General features: G+C 42.6%; 1 protein-coding gene across 2 annotated transcripts in view; it reads left to right on the top strand.

Annotated features, from left to right (window-relative positions):
• The window catches only part of GSK3B (glycogen synthase kinase 3 beta), a 148843-nt gene that overhangs the window by 122584 nt on the left and 6524 nt on the right, over window positions 1-19735 (top strand). Inside the window, exons 9-11 of one of the 2 annotated variants that reach the window (XM_058045038.1) lie at window positions 5259-5297; window positions 7618-7804; window positions 13426-13524. In XM_058045038.1, coding sequence (XP_057901021.1) covers window positions 5259-5297; window positions 7618-7804; window positions 13426-13524 — 325 coding nt within the window. The remainder of the gene's footprint in view (window positions 1-5258; window positions 5298-7617; window positions 7805-13425; window positions 13525-19735) is intronic. The other variant, XM_058045040.1, reaches the window with a different exon arrangement.

Here is a 19735-nt window from a genome sequence, read left to right on the forward strand (position 1 = left end):
TGCCTTCACAATAAACTTGTGGGAGATTTGGGCAGGATCCCTCCCAACTTTGTAAGCACTTCCTTTTTGTTTTAGGGGCTTTTTCATTGTTTGTACTGTTCAGGGTGGGTTTTGTTTTTTGGGGGTTTTTTTGTCTGTGAATTCAAGCCAAATGGTTATAGCATAGGAAAACAGTGCCTAAGATGAGACTTCAGACTCGAGCTCATCCCTTCTGGCACTTCTCCAAAACTATTGGCCAATTCTGGCTGCAGCTGAAGTTGTGCAGAACCACAGTTGGGTTGTGTTAAAGAGTAGTTTCGGATAGTGACTTTAGAATTCATATTTCTGCCATATTATGAAGTAATTTCTGCTAATACTGTAAATTACTAGCCTAATATTTTAGTCTTGATATCCTCTTGTATACATGTGTGTTCTCTATGTGTGTTTTTCCAATACTACTCATGGAACCTTGAATGTTGAATAATTCTGTGCTTGTAGCAGACAGTCCTGTTGTCTTCCCCACACTCTGGGACTGGGATGTAGACCCTGGTCTCTCTCATGAACATGTTTTTCCACCCTTCAGAATTGGTTTCATGTCTTCATCCTGTCCTACTCCTGCTCTCCTTGTTCTTGTCTAGTTTTTAAGCAGATTGTTTTGCTTGTAATGTTTCCAAAGTGACTGCTCATACTGTAGATTCAAGGAAGAATACCAAACAGTCAAATGGATAAACAGACAGCTCATTTTGTCACTTCTAATTATAACTGATGACAAAAGAAAGCAAAAACTCTTTTGTCAGAAATCTTGTAAGTGGACTTGGATTTGGATTAAAGATGAAAATTCAAATTCTTCTTTCTGAGATTTAGTCTGCTCTTTTGTAGAGGAACAAAGATACAGTGAGGATGAGATGTTTCTTTGGTTGCACTTCCACAATTGGCATTAAGTTCATCATGGAGTGGGTCAGTTCTCCACCTCCCACCTGCATATTCCTGAAATGCATTATGTTTTGCAGGGTGGTAAAAACCTCTTGAGAAAAATGTGTTCAGGATTTTGGATCAATTTCTTTTATCAGACTGACCATTCTGCCCAGACTGCAGATTTTGGGACAAGGGACCAGGGCAGACCTGCATGACCAAAAAGGCAAAACTCTCATTTCCAGCATGAACTGGACTTAATTTATGCCTGTTGTGAAACAGTGCCCTGACCTTCCTCTAAAGAGTACAGCTCTGTTTTTTGCTTTATGTTTAATGACTTACAAGCAAAGAGTGAAAGCAGCTTTTCTGGAGACTAACTTAAAAGAAGAAAAAAGTTTTTCTGGCAAGCTCATATTTGCCAGCTCCTTTTGCACCAGCAATGATTTTTGACAGTGCAAATCTCCTATTTTACATGGCTGAGAAAAGAAGCCAGGTTTGCTGGGTGGTAAATTGCCCTGCCTCTGCCCAATTCGTATGCAGTAAAGAAAGTACTGCTTAACAGTAAATGAGTGAGCACTAATGCAACATTAAGAAAGGATTTCCATCAGTGACTACGGAAATCAAATGCTGAATTTAACATGTCTTCTGCAATATACCAGCTGTTTAGCCATGCCACTGCAACACATCTGTTTAGGCTATTCATAGCAGCTGTCCCAGCAAGGTTGAGAGCACTGAGATACATTTTTGGGGATTCTCTTTCAAGAGAAGGAGAGCTGTTTTGTTCCTCTTAGCTTTGTTGCTTTCCTTTGGAGCTCGATAGAAGCAGAGCACATGCACTGGGTAATAAACGCGAGCTCGTTCTGTCTCCACAGGGTCCTCAATGGAAGGAGCCCAGTAAAAAGTGTGTGGTCTCAACAAGAAGTAGCTTTGAAGACAGGTTCCTGGTCCTGTTCCCAGTTCTGTGTTGGCTCATTTGTTAGCCACTTAACCCTTCTGTCTTTACTTCATTTTCCCCTGCCTAAGTGCTATCAGACAGGAATTCTTGACTAATCAGGCATTTACTATTTCTGAGGTGCTTCAAAAAGAAAAAAAAAAGGGATTTAATCAGAGAAGGAAGTTGGGGGGCTTATATATATTTTAAAATATCTGCCAACACCAGTGCCTCTTTTGTGGACATCTTTTAACCTCTGTTTTTTATCATGTGAGTTTTACACACTTCAAAATAGCCAAATGGCGTATATCAGAAATCCCATGCTGAAATTCTCAGGCATTTGGAACAAGACTAATCCCAAGAGCTTCGGGTGCTGCCTTGGGGTTTTTTGGGTTTTTTTTTTTTGTGCCAGGTAGAGCTCTGTGCGTACATTCCTGTCTTGTGTGTGTCTCTTCCCTCTTCTTTTGTTTGTGAATGTGTTGTGTTTCTCATGAGCCTTATTGTGTTAAACTTGGGTGATCAAAATGCTGCTTCACAGTAATTGTATTGTATGATAGCATTTTTTAAAAGTTGATTTGAGGGTTGTGTTCTACATTGATGACTTGGCTTGTAAACAGTACAAGCTTTTGGTTGAAGGGAGGAGCTTTCTCTCTTACCTAATGTTCATGTGCAATAAAAAATGTGCTTATAAGCCGAAAGGATGTGCACAGACTGTCAGCCTTGAATCGGTGGTGTGGGTGGTTCTTGGCAAAGCGTGTGAGTCTGAGGCTGGTGAGGAAATTTTTAACCATGGTGTCACAAACTTGATGTGTTAGCAACAGATGTCATTTTCCTAAGCCTCTGCTCTCTTAGGTAGCACAGCATGCGGGCAGCATTCACAATCTGCATGCAAGACACACAGTGGTTGATGGCATGAAATCATGTCTTTTAATACACACTGGCTAGAAGAGCACCTTGGTGTCACATTGTGAAGCTTTGGCTTTGGGGCTTAATTACGCCAAGATGATGGAGCTCGTGTTGGAAAGCTTGTGCATGGAAAGTTTGTTTGAGGAATGTCAATGAATTGAAAGTCAGAGCGACCATTCTGTTAAAACAATACTTAGCTCTTGCCCCATGTGGTTTTATTTGAGAGTGGAATGCTGATGTGAGTGAAGTGAAATAGGAGAATTCTGTGCTTTCCATCCTTTTTGTTTCATCTTTCCATATGTGCAGAAAAATAAAATTCGGAAGGGGCGTAAACTCCACTGCACTGATAGGAACTATTTCCAATTAGTAAGATAAACTGTGACTGCTCTGCTAGTGCACAAAGCCTTCATCTGAATTGAAGTCTCTTGGGAATGAGGGCTGTGTAGTGAACTAGAGACACTTAAGCTGAAATGTTGAAGAAGGTGATAGTTCCAGAAAAATTAAGGGGGGGAGTGACATAAAAAAAAATTGCGTTGATAGCAGTTCAGCTTAAGAAGGAGAGAGGAGTGTGTCAGGCCTCGCTGGCTCGCTTGTATGGTCTCTCAGTGTTTGAGCATCACCAGCATGCCTGAACAAAGAAACAACTCACACTGGTCCCTCAGCTTTTTGGTGAGGTATAGATTTATTGGCATCTGAAGGGGGGAGGGAAAAACCAACAAAAGCACCAAAAGTTGTGGCTTTGGATGAGTCAGCATTTCCATTTGACATGATCATCCAGAGATTTTTGTAACTCATCCAAAAAAACCCAAAGAAAAAACAGCAACCTGGGTCTCAGCCTGAAATTCATTTGCTTTGCAGAAACAAGAGGTTTTGAGTTATTCAAGTGCAAATTTTTCTTGAAGAATATTGTATGTAAAGCCTTTTTTTTGCATTTGTTTATCTCCAAAACAGGTTCATTTTTTAAAATGAAAACTTGAGCCTTCGGTCCCTCCTGTGGACAAATAGCCTTACACAAGGTCTTGTTTCATTTTAGAAAAATGAATTGCTGCGCCGGTGGGGTAGTATTTGATTGCTTTAAAAGTTCCTGTCAGTGTTTTATTTTTGGTTTTGATTTTGTTTGTGGACTTGCTGTGCCTTTTGCCCGGCCGTATTTAGTCTGCATACTAAATGTTAGTCTACCCAAACACTTTGTGCACTTAGCTTTTATTCTTTTTTTTTTTCCTTTCTCTTTTTTCTTTCCTTTTTTTTTCTTTTCTTTTTTTTTTTTTTTTTCTTTTGCTTTCACCCAAATGTATTTTAGACCGAGACAGACTTTGCTCCGATGGGCCGGATTTTAGTCCGTGCACTAAATTTTAGTCCGCAGACTAAAAATAATCCGCGGATTATTTACTAAATTGATTCCCTCACTGAGAACTACAGAGACTTTAAACTCCTGCTGAGACGTACGTGCAAGGGGCTTCACGGCTCACAGGTCCCACTGTCTGTCCATCCTCCCGCCCCTTCCCACCATGGAGCATCAGCCCAGCGTTGCCTTGGCGTCGGTGCCCCGTGGCAGGGAAGTGCTGGCGTAGCCATTGCCGTGGGCGGCAGCTGCTCGTGTAGTTCTCGGTGGGTGAATTTGGGCAGCTTTCCCGGGGGAACTTTGCTGAATGGGAAGAGCTAAAAGACCATAGAGGGCTTTGCTTTTATTTCTTAGGGTGTTATTCAAAAGGGAGGCGGGAGGGGACAAAATTGAGGAGAAAAAAATTTCTTAAGTAACGGGTGCGACGGGTATGAGGGGGAATAAACCCGCAGTAGAGAGAAATTTAGTCCATACCCGCACTCCTGAGGTGGTACGTGCAGTTCCTGAAGAATCCTAAAGAGATAATGCCAGCCAACAAAATCCAGTGGAGGGGGAAGTCAATCCAAAATGGAGAATAATCCGCGGCGGCCTGAGGTACTCGTAGTGCACACAAATTAAAAATATCCAAATTTAAAGTATAGATCTCAGATTTTTACCTCGTCTTCAGCAGAAATTACAAATTGCTAGGGATTTGGGGTTTTTTGAGAAAAACCCAAAACCAACCAAAAGTTTACATTGTGTGTCTGGGACAGATTTACAAGTGGGGTGCATCTTTGGAGACATACTAATCTGGCCACTTGGTTCTGTGGACATTTATATCCAGGACCGAGGACTGAAAATTCCTTATTATGGCAATTTCAATTACCCTTTTAGTTCAAGTTAGAGTTTTGATTTCAATTTTTTTTATTTTTTTAGTAAATGCACTGGCATTGGAACATAAATTTCATATAGAAATGTTTCTATACTATGCCTCACCATTGCACAATCGATTTTTTTGGCATACACTGTGGTGAAGTTGGACTTGCTGCTATGGAGACTGATGTTTAAAGTTTCTAATTGTATAAACATTTACTATGTCCCCCACACCATGGATTTCTTATAATATTGGCTATATTTTTCCTTGCTGGACTATTCTCTTTTGGATTGACTCCCCCTGTTTGGATTATTTCACTGCATTATCATCTTTAGGACTCGTCAGGAACAGGACATTTCACCTCAGGAGTACGGGTATGTACTTAAATATTTTTTCAAATTACTAGGCCTAGCCTTGAAAAAAAAGGAGACAAATGCTAGAAGTGGAATAATTGAGTTCAAGCTACATCACTGAGGCAGCAGCCAGGCAAATGTAACACAAGCTGATAGAGATGAGATGGGCACACACCTGTAACTTGCTTCCTGTTAGTCACCACTTGTTGCAGGGGAAGGCTGTGTGAGCCCTCCTAATGTATATTTCTTCCCCCCTTCCTGGTTTGAAGCAGTTAGGGCAGACTTTGGGAACTACCCCAAATGACTAATTCCAGATCCAAAAGCAGGCTGACTAGTTCATAACAGGGTTTAGGAAACATGTTAGGGTTTCAAGGACTTGAAAATTAAGAGTTTGGGTGGACAAGCAAGTACTCCTTTTACATATGTCAGATTTGTGACTGTCTGCCTACTAATTTTCTCAGTATAAGGCTTGTCATCTTTGCCTTAAGGAAATAAAATTGTTTTCTTTTTAAAATCTCTATAGTGGCTTATATGTGAGCTGTACTGAGGAGAAAAACACAGTTAAGAGTGAAGTATTAAAGTTTCAAGCTGTGATAAATCAAACTTGTTAAAATATTACTGTGAAGGTGCATGAGGGTGACCTCAGTAATTGTACCTCTCGTTAAATACAGAACAACTTCACTTCTGTGGGTTTACCTCAAGACATACACATTTGTGCTACTTACCATGTGGAGGTGGGGGGAAGCCAGAAGGCTTTTTTTTTTTTTTTAACTGGAGACAGTCTTGGATTTTGTTCTGGTCAGGCTGTGACTTGGGAGTAATAATTGCATCCTCTGTGTGCTGTGGTCACAAGCTCTGCAGGCAGCAGGCAGAAAGCAGCTTCTGCTGCCTTTTCAGTAGCACAGTGGTCAGTACAGGCTCTCTGCCAGCAGGGTTAAGCCTTTCTTTCTGTCATCATAGGCCTCGTGTGAAAACTTTTGCAGTTTGTTTTGCAATAACCTGGTAATAGGAATAAAGTCAGGTCTTCCTGTACGTGGCTTCCTGACATCGCTAGTCAGGATTCTTTGCCACTCAGTTAGCACAGGACACACTGCAGCAAACCAATGCTGCTGGCCCAGCTGGCTACCAGGGTACCAGGGGCAGGAAACTTCAGTCCCTGCAGAACTTGGCTTTTGTGTTTGATTCTCATTCAAGAGAGCATATATGCCTGGTTTAAAACCTCTTGAAGAAGTGCCTGTGCAAGTTTTTCATCTGTGATTAACTAGCATGTCATGCACTGATTTTTTTTTTTTCTTTCTCTCCTTGGTGCTGTGTGGCTTGAGTTCACACTGCACTGGTGCAAAGGCATTTTGCATTATCTCAATTTTTACCAAAAATGATAGCATGAAAACTTAACACTTGTGCCCACCCTACTCCCTTTACCCTAGACTGCATTTTACCTGCAACATAGCAAGAGACAACTGCTTGAGGAGGCCATCCAGGTCATGTACATGATTAACTCCTATTTTACTTATAATGGATTGAGAAAGGAGTATAAGAGAGTGTGGTTAGCAGTGGGTAGAACCATTCTTAGAGGCTTAAAACAAAACTGCAGTGTAGAACTGCTTTTTGTAATCACTCTAAGTGAAAATCTGTTAGACTAAAATAGTTGGTTTTCTTGACACAATTTTCAGCTGTCCTTATAAATACCAAATGCGCAGGAATTATCCCTATAAACTTACGGAGTAGCTTGCCAGAATAAGGTCACAGAAGGAGTAACTTGCAAATTGGAGCTAGACATTTCCTGCACCCCACCCGTGCTTTCCTTGTTGTTCTCCAAAGCTGAACAGCAGCCTCCATAGCAACAGTCTGACCTGCCTGCCTGCAAAAGTCCATGTTAGAAAGACTTCCTTCACTAGCCAGAGAAACCCCAACCCAAAACCGTAGTGGGGCTGTATTATATTTTTATATTCAGTGAATCCTGCTCATTTTGAACCTTCTTCCCCACCTTCACTCCACCCCATATGCATGGCTGGTAGCACCTGTGTGTGTTTGTCATGATTTTTTGAATGAGTTTCCCCTTCATTCTCAAAGTTGTTTTTCCGAGTGCGCTCTCATGAAGTCTCTTGCTGGCATTGCACCTTCACTCTAGTGCAAGGCGTTGCAATTAACCCTTTCTCAACCCCAGGAATGGATTTTCCCACACTTACTGCAGGACTTTGATTAGCACAAACTGCAAGTTTGTTCCAGCTTGCTGGGCAGTGAGAGGTTTAATTGCTCTGACTTGCTTCTGGTCAACAAAGAGACGAGACCCAGCCAGACAACGTGTTTCTCCTTGCTTGTTTCCTCGCTGTCCCCGCAGGTCTTCCGGCCCCGCACTCCGCCCGAAGCGATTGCGCTGTGCAGCCGCCTGCTGGAGTACACCCCCACGGCCCGCCTGACTCCCCTGGAGGCCTGCGCGCACTCGTTCTTCGATGAACTACGGGACCCAAACGTCAAGCTACCCAACGGGCGAGATAAACCTGCACTCTTCAATTTCACCACTCAAGGTAGCCTGAGAGCCTTGAAGGATCCCTTCTCTAGGAGGACGTGGTGGGATAAATGTTGGTAGTAGTGCAGATGTTACTCCCTTGGAAGTAAACATCTCTGAGTGGTACTAAGTTTATTAAGTAATTGGATAACCAGCTGTACTTTTCAAAAGAGGAGGAAAGGGTCTTGGAGTTACAGAATTTTCAGAGTCTTTGTTCTTCCAATTTAGTTTTGCTGAGGTCCTGAGGGTGGTTGTTACTGGATTGCATCAGGAAGGATTACGTGCTTATAGCATGTGTCTGCAGAGTGTGAATATGAATAGCTCAGACTCTGCAGCTGGGCTGATGGCTTTGTGTGCAATATCACAGTCAGTGGAGCATGCAGGTTAGAATATCATTTGGAGATGGACCTGCTTCTTCATACCTGAAACACCATAGCCAAGTAGTCATGCGTATTAGGTTTGGCAGGGAGGTTTGTAGTGTTGCTGCCCATTTTAATTCTGGATGCAAGATAAATACAGATGCTTTACTGTCCAGATTTTATATGCTGTACAGTTCATCTGGCGTTACACTGACTCAGTCATTTAGAAACTGTAAAAATAAATGTACAACTAACTTTCTTATTTGAAGCCAGGCTGGTATCAGATTTTAAAACCATTAATCTGTTTTTTTCTACAGAAGTCAGAAATGTAAAACTGATACCCCCCAGAATAGTTTTGCCTGCCAGGACAGAACATGTGAGAAGTATGGCATACAAATATGCTTGTAATTAATTTTGGAGCACTTTTTCTGTTGTTTTTCTTTAAGTGATTAGCTGCCAACTCTCACCCTTTGAGCAAGAATAGTTCTGTATGCATTTTCGGTTGAAAGTTTAAAAAACACCTTTTGGCCCATTTAGCATCAATATAATTTTTCAAACTCTTCAGTGCATGCTGTGCCCTTCTGCCAAAATGTGAAACTGCTCTCTCCTTCCACTTGTGGAGCCCTTTTATTAAAAAAAAAAAGGCATTTATGAAACATAAACACATTAAAGTGGTCAAGTAAATAGCTTGTGCTTCCAGGTCACTGTCCTCTGTACTGATTTCTACATCTGTTGTTAGAAATTTAGTAGTTATGTTACAAGTGCTTCCTTGTACTCATGGATTGCCTTTTGTTTTGCCCTTCTAAGGCCATCTTCAGCAGCTAAAATACTTTCAATCTCAGTATCTTAAATACAGATTTACTGCTGTTCTTTTTGAAAGTATTGATTGTTTCATGATGACATAAAGATTGAACTTACCTACTACACAAAAACAAGATTTTTAAAAAGAGTTGGAAGGCTCTATAGTGAGTCAATTCAAACTAGTTTTTCTTATGGGAAAAACAGATATCTGTATTGGGAGTGTGTCCCTGGTTCCCCTCGGATAGTGTAGAAGCTGCTGGATAAGCTACCCTAATGCTCAAGCAAGTTTTTTGCCATCCTAAGGAGCTCATGTGCCCTCCCTCACAAAGCAACTCCTGGGAATGGTAAGAGAAAACAGTTCCTGTGGAGCAATTTCCTTAAGATAAAAAAGCAAATTTCTGTCATCTACAGGTGCCGGTTTTGCCATCTGTAAGGGGAAGGCAGGACACAGGCTGATCATTAATGCATTGCCAAACAAGCTCTGTTACAGGTGACCAGTCAAACTCAAAAAAACCCCCCAAATCAGAGTTATTTTTAAATACCTCAGTACATTGCTTTGCACAGTGATTAGAAGAACTTTGTAGTTGATAAATGTACAGCAGTCCTGACTATGAACCCAAGATACACAAGAAGCTTTTGCTCCTTCTGTGACTACTGTTCAGTCCTTGTTCTCTGGTCTTTACTGTGCAAGGTTCCATCAACTTGGCTGCTCTAGAGCAGAAATCCCAACTGGGAAACAGATTGTTACATGGATAATGAGTCATGTTAAGTCACCTGTGGTAATTTTAAAAGTAATGAAAGACAATTTTGTTTTAAATAGCATTTGTTTTCAACAGGCAATATTAAGTTCTAGAATGTTTGATTTGGCTGTATCCAGTTGCCTGAAACCCATGAAGTGGGAGGTGACTGCAGAGGGCTTGAAGGCAAAACTGTTAAAAATGACAAGATAAATCTGACCATTAAGGCATTGGACTGATTTTCAAAAAGAAGTTAAACTTCATACCAAATCTGCTGACCTGAGCACTGATGCTGCTCAGATAGTCTAGAAAAAGAGCAGTGAGGATACATGGAAGATCAAGATCATGGTCTTTGGCAGCCAGCTGTGGTTGTGGGTCATGTGGGTGTTTATCTTAGAGATTAGTTCTGTTGAAGAGACCATTGTCATTTGTAATGTCTTGCCTGTAAGTTTCTCTTAATTTGTTTAAATTAGCATTATATGCTAATTGGGTTTTGGAAAAGTTATTTTGGCTAAGGAAGTATCTCTACTAGCCACAGAGCTGCAATTCAGTTAGGCTTTTAGATCTGCAAGACAAAAAGCATTTTTTCTCTTAGAAGCCACATTTTCAAATAGTCTGTGAAATGACTGCCATTTGCTAAACTACTTGTAACATATCAGCAATTTTGCTACATTCCAAAAGTTAATGTCCATGTTGGCCACTGAAGTCTGTAAAATTATTTCAGTGATTCAGCACTTAGGAATGGTTATCATGCTTCTCAAAGATAAATTACTTTTTTATTGAAGGGGGAGTGCTTTGGGATTTTTGTTTATATTTTTAAGCACCCTAGCCTGTGACCCTTATTTATTTTTTTATTTAGAGAGATATATATGTATGTGTTTATGTGTATATATAATGGAAAGTTAGTTGTTGTGACCAAAAAAAAAAACATGGTAGAAGAATAATTTTTTCTAGGGAATTCTTGGAGTGTTGATATATCAAGTAAAAAAATACTGAAAAAGAACACTGTGCTATTTCCCAATACCAGGCATTTTCTTGTGTTTGGGGAATGAAGGTGATCTGGTCTTCTAGTAAAACTGGACATTTTCATTCCTGCTCCTTCTTGGAGATGTTAAGTGGCTGTAAATGGTATGATTTGATCAGCAGAAAGGCAGTTATTCTTCCAGGTGATGTGAATGGGAGTTGGGTCTCATAAATGAATTGTGATAGCTGCTCTGTTCACATCATGATATTGGAAACTTCTGTCTGGATTGCCTTGACCACAGTAGCTTCTTGCAGCTGTACTGGTTGTAATTAACCCAGCCTTGAGTTGCACATTTGGTTTCCATAACCAGGCTACAGTTGAACACCCTGCCCAAATACTGTGGGGGAAATCACTGAGGACAAAGATTCTCAGTATTTTGTAGACTGCAGATAATCACAGGTCAAGCTTTCTCCTCAGTACTGCCATGTTTCATCCTTAGACATGGAATAGGTGCAAAAATATATTATGGCAAAAATTCAAACAAGTTCTCAAGCAAAGCTGCTATTAAACTGTAACCAAAAGAGTCCACTTTGTTTATATCTCCTCTGAATTGGCCTGCTCCTCTTAAGTTCAAGACATTCAGAGTATGCTGAATTGAAGAAACTTCATATCAAGAAAGATAATGTGAGGTTTGAGAAGGGAACAGGATCAGTCTTCTACTCTTCATGGAAGTTCCTTAAGGTAGCTTCAGAGAAGTGGTTGCACTTGCATTAAACACAACAAAAAGCAATTATTATTGCCATAATACAAAAGGAGGTGTTCTGACAACATAAGATGAAGAAGGAATTGGAAGGGGGTCAAAGTGTCCTTGCAAGGGTGGTGTTCTGTCTGATCACCTGGTTCTTGGGCTACAGCAACACCGACAGTCTGTAGCTGCACCTCGAGGCACCGTGCAGCGCCAGAAGGTAGCAAGTGTCATGGGGCTTCCTTGTTTTAGTTCTCCTTTTGTTTGGATCACAGCCCCATATTGTTTTGAGTGATGAGCAGAAAATAATGCAGAGGTGATAGAAACTTTCAATAGAGCAATGTAAAGAGTAGGTTCCCAGTAATAACAGATTTGGAAAAAAATACTAAGGGAGCAACATTTTCTAGCACAAAGCAGCTAATACCCAAGATAATATTGAAGTATAGGTTTATAACTGGTCTTGCACTTTGACATGTAAGGATTCATGTTTCTTCAGTTTATTTTTCCATTTAAAATGGAGATTGACAAATTCTTCATAACATTATATGAATTCTGAATTACTCCCACATGACTTGAGGATTTTGTATTTGTACAAGTGCTGTGACTACTGAGGCTTTCTAAAAGGACTGGCTAGGTCTGCTTAGACCTGAATGGAGTATTACAAGATAGAGTAGATAGGTTGCAGGTAGTGTAGCAACCTGCTTGCATTCATAAGTCTGAAATACCATCTTAAAATGTGTAGTAATAAGAAGCTTGTAATCAGGGGAGTCTTCTGCCTCTTGCCCTCCCAGCAGTAATGAAACTTAAATAACAGCAGAGAAAAAAAGATGATCAAGTGGACTACTGCTCTCTGTAGGCCCTGAGTTTAAAGCTAGCATTAAAAAATAGCAATAGCCTCTTAAAAATGAGCCCAAATAATCTGAGACTTTTCAAAAGTGCCTTACTGAACCGATGCCACGATTTGGCCCGGCTTCTGTACAGCCTGTGCTATCTGGAGGTCTTGCGTAAAAAGCTGTCTGTTCTCCTGTTCTCAGCTCTCCTCCAGATGACCTCCTGGAGCTCCAAAAGTCATCAGCCTCCTTCCGTGAGGTGACTGTTCACATCCTTTTTACCGGATGTTGCTTTCTCAGGAGACAGCCAGTCACTCCTGTTTCTGAAACAAACAGGACCTGTCTTGTCTCGGCTCAGTCCCACCTTCTGTAAGCACAAGATTCTCTTGAAAGGGTGCCAGAAGATTGTCATTTGTTGGCAATGTGTTGCCCTTAATCCTCCCACAGTTGTGCCTGTAAGATGCCTATTTCTCATTCTGATACACACTGAAGCTATAATAGATTTGGAGCCTAAAAGACATGACTATTTTTTCCCTGGTTAATGTCTTCAGACAGAATGATTGCATCATTTTGTTTTCCATTTAAATTGCCCAGCTGACCAATTCCCTTTGCCTTTCCCTGTCCTTTTAAAGGATACGTTACCTCTTTTTGGCCTGGCTCAAGGAGACTGCTGTGAGAGATTGGTCTTGGGTTCCTGGGTCCTTGAGAAAAATTGATGCTTGAGTGAGCCAAAGAACTAATCCCTGAAGCTCTTGGAGCACCTGTTGCAGCTGCTTGCTTGCTGAACCAGTGCCCAAAGCAGCAGCACTGTTATCAGCCTTCTCCCTGGGACTGATTGCAGGTGGGCTTGTGAAGAAGGGGATCCTTCTCCAGTGCTCAGAAGGAAACAGCATTATCAGGCCATTGACAAGGTACAGGCTTGGCTGGTTCTTTGCTCACTCCCAAGCCACTGTCTTTCTCTAGGAAATTACTCCTGTGCACCACTCTCTGTAGTTTTGGCAGTCTTGCTCTGGAGACTGCCTCGCTAAATACTGCTGTGGTTTCCTCTCACTGGTTGGCAAAGAAAAAATGTAACGTGACCTTGGGCTGTAAGGGCACGTGTTTGACCTGAGGTGCCGTTACAGCGGGAAACCCTAGGAGCTGATCCTGCATGTGGAGCACTTTGTGGATGATGAGCTAACTGTTTGTTCCACCTCCCCTCCAGAACTGTCAAGTAACCCATCTCTGGCTTCGGTCCTCATCCCTGCTCATGCCCGGAACCAAGCAGCTGCTTCAACCCCTACAAATGCTACAGCGGCCTCAGGTGAGAACGTGCAACTGCCTGCCTCCCTCCCTCCCTCCTCATCCTCCCCCTTGCTGCCCAGGCACCTTCCCTCTGCTGAGGCCCACGAGCCACCTCAGCCCACAGAGTGAACTGGGAGGAAGAGATTGGTTTAGTATCACCTGAACCTTGGTCGTGGTAGGTGGTCATTTGTGTGCTAGCTGTGGTCACCAGCCCAAATCTCAACCCAAGCCACTCAAACTTGCATTTGATTGTGTAATTTGTTGGTCCTTCTCGTGATTGGTTTGCACCTAATTTCTGTGCTCTGAGCCATCCTGAAATTAACTCTGAGTTGGTGAATGAGTTGTGATGCCTAGAAAGAAAAGAAGCAGCTAGCTCAGAGCATGTGGCCTCCGTGTTGTGTGGATGAAGAGGATTTTTCCCTAAGGGCGTTGGCATCTGAAAGTCTAGTTAGGGAGTTCAGTCAGCGTGCTCACTGCCTCATCTTTGTAGTTGCAGTTGCTTCCTACTGAGTTGGCTTGTGTCATCTTCAGGCACAAGGCAAATATTTTTGGGTTTTGGCCAGCACGGAGTGAATTTTTTGTTTGCCTCATGCTCGCTCTGGTTTCTCTCAGAAACCTTTTAAAAAGCTCACTGTTGGCCTTTAGCCACTCCATATTGTATTCTGTTTCCAGTGAAAGTTTTAACACCTGGTAATACCAGTTGGGAGACTCCCAAAGAAACTCCCAGGTGCTGCAGGATGTGGCAGAGGTGATTCAGTACATGGCATTCTTCCTCTGAGTCAGCCCTGATTCAGCACACCAGAGGCTTTCTTGGGGCTTGGGCAACCAAAGGCAGGCTGCAAAACAGGTGTGCTTGCACATGTCCTGCCTGCACATCAGCCCCAGCCCACAAGGGCTGTCAGCCCTTTTGCAGTGCAGGACACTTCCTTAGCATAGGATAGCTGAGGAGAAGGCCTGCTTCAAAAGCTGCTCTTGAAATGTGCAGGAAAGCATTTGCTGGTTGATGTGCTGGACAGTTACCTGATATTAGATGCACTTGGTCCAGCCAGTGCTGTACAGAGAGAATTTTCATACTCTGGGACAGATGCAGCCAGGTTTGAAAGATGAGATTTCTCTCTGAAATTGCAGTAGCAGTAGATTAAAGGCACAACTTGTACCATTTATGTACTCTGAATTTAGGAGAAAGCAAAACTGCTATTTTCAAATTTACTGTTTGTTTCATACACTTGGCAGTGTTTTGCAAATAGTCATGTTCTCTGTTTGCCTCTTATGTGCATCTGTTGCTCAACAAGTGAGAAAACAGAAAGTAGTAAAAGTGATTTAAAAGTATAAAATACAAATGTGGAGAATTATTTTAAGCCTTTCTGAAAAATATTGTTTCACTTAATATCCCTTTCATGCCTTTTAAGGAGTTCTCTCCACCAAGACCCAAGTCTTGAGAAATTGTTTTCATTCAGCTTTCACTCAGCCCTTTTCAAGGGCTTGTATAGGGAGAAAAGGCATTAGTCCAAGTCCTAAATGGGAAGTATTAAAAAAAACGCAAAGCGAAAAAACCCCAACCCATCCCATATTATTGACGTCAACATTTTTAAAGCTTCTGTTTGCAAGCACTGCACTGAGTTGGGATATGTCCTCCTATTTGTGGTTCAAAACCAAAAATAATATCCTTGCTGATTGGAAAGAAATTGTGAAATTAAGTTTAGTATTGCACAGCTCTGGCTTTCTACAGTTGGTTGTTTCTTACTGACATGGGTTTCTCACAGCAGGTGGTGGGAATGTCATCAGAGTTAGGATGTTTAGGATTAGGTCCTGTTGAGGTTCTTTTATTCTGTTTTGCTTTGCATGCTGATGCCACACTTACAAAGAGATTTTCATACAAGGAGTCCCATCTTTCTCTATACCCCCTGCACCTCCCAGAGCAGTAAATGTTAAGTAACTGCTAAAGCAGTGTGGGAACAAGTCTCCCACCTAACCCAGGGCATCCTGATAGGCCAGGAAACTTCTCTGCAAAATGTTTGTGTGAGCAAGCAGTACAGGTTCAGAAACTGCTTTTCTGAGTGACGATGATGCAGCAAAATGTAGCTCTCAAAGCAATAAAGGGAAGAGCAAATATATCTGCAATTTTGCATTACTAGTGCATAACGTGTGCCTCTCTCTGGCAAGCACTGTTAAAAAGCCACATTTGTTGTCAATTTCCTCTTCTCTTGAGGCAAAGCTGTAATTGCTCTAGTAATGGAACTGGCTTTGCAGTGGGAGTGTGTAGCCTTGCTGCTCTGGCATTAGTAAATTCTCCTAAACATTTATGAGAAGCACTCTGACATAGTGGCACGTCTAAAGCAAAGTGCAGGGGAAAAAAAAGATGAGATTTATTGGCCCCTGCTTGAAATGATGTGCTAGCTTTCTGTGAATTATGCTGGCCATGGATGAAAAATGCCAGTGCAGTCGTATTCCCAGGGATGGCTAGAGGAGGAAGAGGATGCTCTCATAACTGTGCAGCCACAGCATCTGAGAGGGGAGCCTGCAGACCAAGCTGAATGCAATGCATATCTGCTTGTGTGACTCTTTTTCTTCTGGATCAGCCAGCAGTAGTAGCTACCTCTCTTTAGTCAGCATTAAGATGGGAAGAGCATAATTACCATCTGCAGGGAAGTTGTGCCAGCAGGGATTCTGGGGTCATCATCTTAGGCATCCCGCTGCGTTGATCCCATGTAATCCCAAATGCAATGGTGTGACTGAACTTTCAGCAACAAAACAGATTAGAGCTGGTGTTACCTGCCAGTGTCTCGTAGTTGAAAAACACCACAGTGCTCCATGAAATGAGATTTAGTGCATTTGTGGTATTCACATTGAAGGAATTTTGAAAAACTTGAATTCCTTAACCAGGAGAAGATGGGCAAGCAATTCTCTCAGAGATCTACAAGCTCAGAACAGGGATGAATCCATTACTAGAGAAGTAAAACTTGCACATTTTACCAGGTTTGCTCAGTCTGGACTTCTACATCCATAGTTAGGCACAGTATGAAAACCAGGCTATCCTCCTCCTTCCACTTGTCTCTTCAGCTGCCCTGTGAGGATTCCCAGGCTGGTGGTGGCTTTGTTTCTGTATCTTTGCAGATGAGCAGCACGGGCTGTCAGCATCACAAATGCACCCAGCTAATGCTGTCAGCAGTGCTAATGGGCTTTCTCAGTCTGAGCTGGCGTCTCTGTCGCTCTCTGAACTGTAGCCCTGGCTTTCCCTTTCAGGAGGTTTTTAAGGAGTGTCACATACCTTCCAAGAAAGATGAGGCACTCCTTAGAGGGAAAAACTGAATTGGAAGAAGTTCTCTATAATGATGAGAGCAGCTTTTGCCCTCTGTTTGAAAGAACTTTTGGAAGCAGCTAGCATTTAATGACACTTCTTTGCCTGCACAGGCAGAGGGGTCCAGGACAAAGAAGCTGCCCTGACCTTGAGCTGGGCACTCGTCTGTCCTGTGCCACAAAGCTGCGTGCCAGCTCCTAGCTGTGCTCCCTAGCAGGGCTTTGCTGTCCTCTGTCAGCATTGCTGAGATCCTAGATTTCCTTCTCTTAGGCCCAAATGCAGATTTTTCATGGTGAGAAATGAATGTCCAGAGAACCTCATACTCCAGTTGTGCTCTTTTTCTGGTGCTTCAGCAAAGCAATGCTGGAGTAAGCCCCCCTTTGTTCCTCATGCCCTGTTGAAGCAGAGTCAACAAATGAGCTGAAATGTTAAAATACTGCATTTTCTTGCAGGCTAGGAGCCAGGGCAGCCTTGAGCTCGTTCGGCATTCTGTCTCAGCCTTCTGTATATAAGTATATATTGTTGTAAGAAGCCCCAAGAAAATCTTCTTGGCCTGCATCACCTGATTTATTTTAACCTGTGGCATATATATTTCTCAGGAACTGCCCTGTTACAGCGATGACAGAAAAGGAGCCTATGTTACACGAAATACCTCCATCCCCTCCTCGTTTTTTTTTTAATCTCTATGTAGTAGCAATGCAATGATAACAATTTCAACCTCTACTGTCTTCAGGAAATTGAGATCAAAAGACATGTTTTATTTCAGCAAATGAAATACGAGTACTTTTTGTAGACATACAGAGAAATCCTCTGCCAACAGTCCAGACTCCAGCTGGACTGCTCGCATCAGGCACTGCCAGCAGATGTTGCATTACCTGCATTTTATCCAGACTTGAAAATTAATCTAGAACAGACATAGTGAGAGTTTGAAGTGTAGAAACTATTATCTGGCTAGCTGAGTCACATCTGTTTTCTGTGGTCATTTTTTGTCTGCCTGCATGTGGGATTTGGGAATTGCTCCTTCAGGGGAATTCTCCACATAGGAGGGCGTCTCTCTCCTGCAAGACCAGCTTCCCACGTAACACTGGTACTGTCAGGATGCTGCCTTGGTGCTTTAACTGCATGAGCTTGCTTTTTGTCATGGTGGTCATTCCTTTTTAAAGGAGGGGATGCAATTAATTTGGGGTGGGATGAAAGGGAATCAGAAACTCCCAGGGCAGTCATCTGGCATCCTCTGCCCACAGGACGATTTGTCTTTCTTCCCACACATTCCTTGCAGCATTTCCTTTTCAAATAGGCATCACCCTCTCTTCCCACTTGTCAGTTGTGTTTCTGGATGCTGCTGATTGTTTGATTTCCTATTTTTGTCGCTGTTGTCGATGTTACTTAAATTTGTGACTCAGCAAGTGCTGCCCATTTCTGGCTGGCCTGTTGGCAGACTGGAGGGGAAGGGATGTCATCCAGAGGGACCTTGGAAGGCTTGGGGTGGGGGGGGGCTGTGTGAAACTCCCAGAGTTCAACAGGACCAAGACCTGCCCCTGGGTCAGGGCACCCCAGGCACAAACACAGGCCAGGCAAGGAATGGATTGAGAGCAGCTGTGAGGAGGAGGATTTGGAGGTGTTGGTTGATGAGAGGTTGGACATGAGTTGACAACATGCACTTCTAGCCCAGAAAGCCAGATGTATCCCATGCTGCATCAAAAGCAGCTTGGGCAGCAGGTCAGCAGTGGTGATTCTGCCCCTCAACTCTGGTCTGTGACACCCAGCTGAAGGGCTGTGCCCGGCTCTCTGGCCACCAGCATAAGGATGGGAACCTGCTGGAGCAAGTCCAGAGGAAGGTGATGAGATCATCAGGGTCTGGAGCACCTCTCTCTTGAGAGAGTTGCGACTGTTCAACCCAGAGAAGAGAAGACTCTGGGAAAACCATATAGCAAACTTCCAGGACCTAAAGGGGGCCTACAAGAGAGCCAAAAACGGTCTTTTTACAAGGGCATGAAGTGTTAGGACAAGGGGAAATGGGTTCACACTGAAACAGAGTAGGTTTAGATGAGGAAGAATTTTTTTAATGCGAGACTGGTGAGGCACTGGCACAGGTTGCTCAGAAAAGCTATGGCTGCCCCTGGAACTGTTCAAGGCCAGGATGCTTGGGACTTTGGGAAACCTGCTCTAGTGGGAGGTGTCCCTGGCCTTGGCCAGGAAGTTGGAACTGGATGTTCTTTAAGGTCCCTTCCAACCCAAAGCAGTCCATGCTTCAGTTCCTTGCCTTTGTTCGTGGCTGTGGTCAGGTAAGTGTGGCTGAAGAGGAGGATTTGATCACAGGTGACTGCAGAGCATTGCCCAGCTCGTCTGTGATGGAGAAATGTTACTGCACACCCAGCACCCACCGGTGTGTTTTGCCATGTCTGGTATTCCTGCTAGACACACAGCCCTTCAGGCTGAGGTCACCCAAACTATTCTTTCTTTTTAGAAACCCTTTCCTTGTGTTTTTTCAAATACATGGTTTGCCCAGTCTGCCCTCTTCTGTACCAAGATAATAAGTCTTTCTGATGTTCTTTGCTGCTGCAGTATCAATAGCTTTGCAGTTAATCTTAGTCTCTTGGAGAAAACCTCATTTAATACCTCTTTCCCATCTGTATTTTACACATTTAGGTGGTTGCCCACTTATCTATAAGTATCTTACAGTCTTTCTGACTTGGCTAATTAGATACTATATAGAATGGTTCCAAGTGAAATTGGTGCATTTTTTTCCCTTACCTATTCTTCTAATACTAAGAATATATATTTTTAGAGGAAATACCTGATGCATTCAGCCTATGGAAACACAGTTGCAATTAATTTCTTTTTGGTATTTCTTTGCAAACCCTGCATTTTCTTGAAATGTCCTTTGACATGTGCCCTTGATCCTGTGACCTGTCTCTCTGTGAAGCACTGT

This window comes from Melospiza georgiana, chromosome 2, assembly GCF_028018845.1.
Source record: "Melospiza georgiana isolate bMelGeo1 chromosome 2, bMelGeo1.pri, whole genome shotgun sequence".
Taxonomy (NCBI): Eukaryota; Metazoa; Chordata; class Aves; order Passeriformes; family Passerellidae; genus Melospiza; species Melospiza georgiana.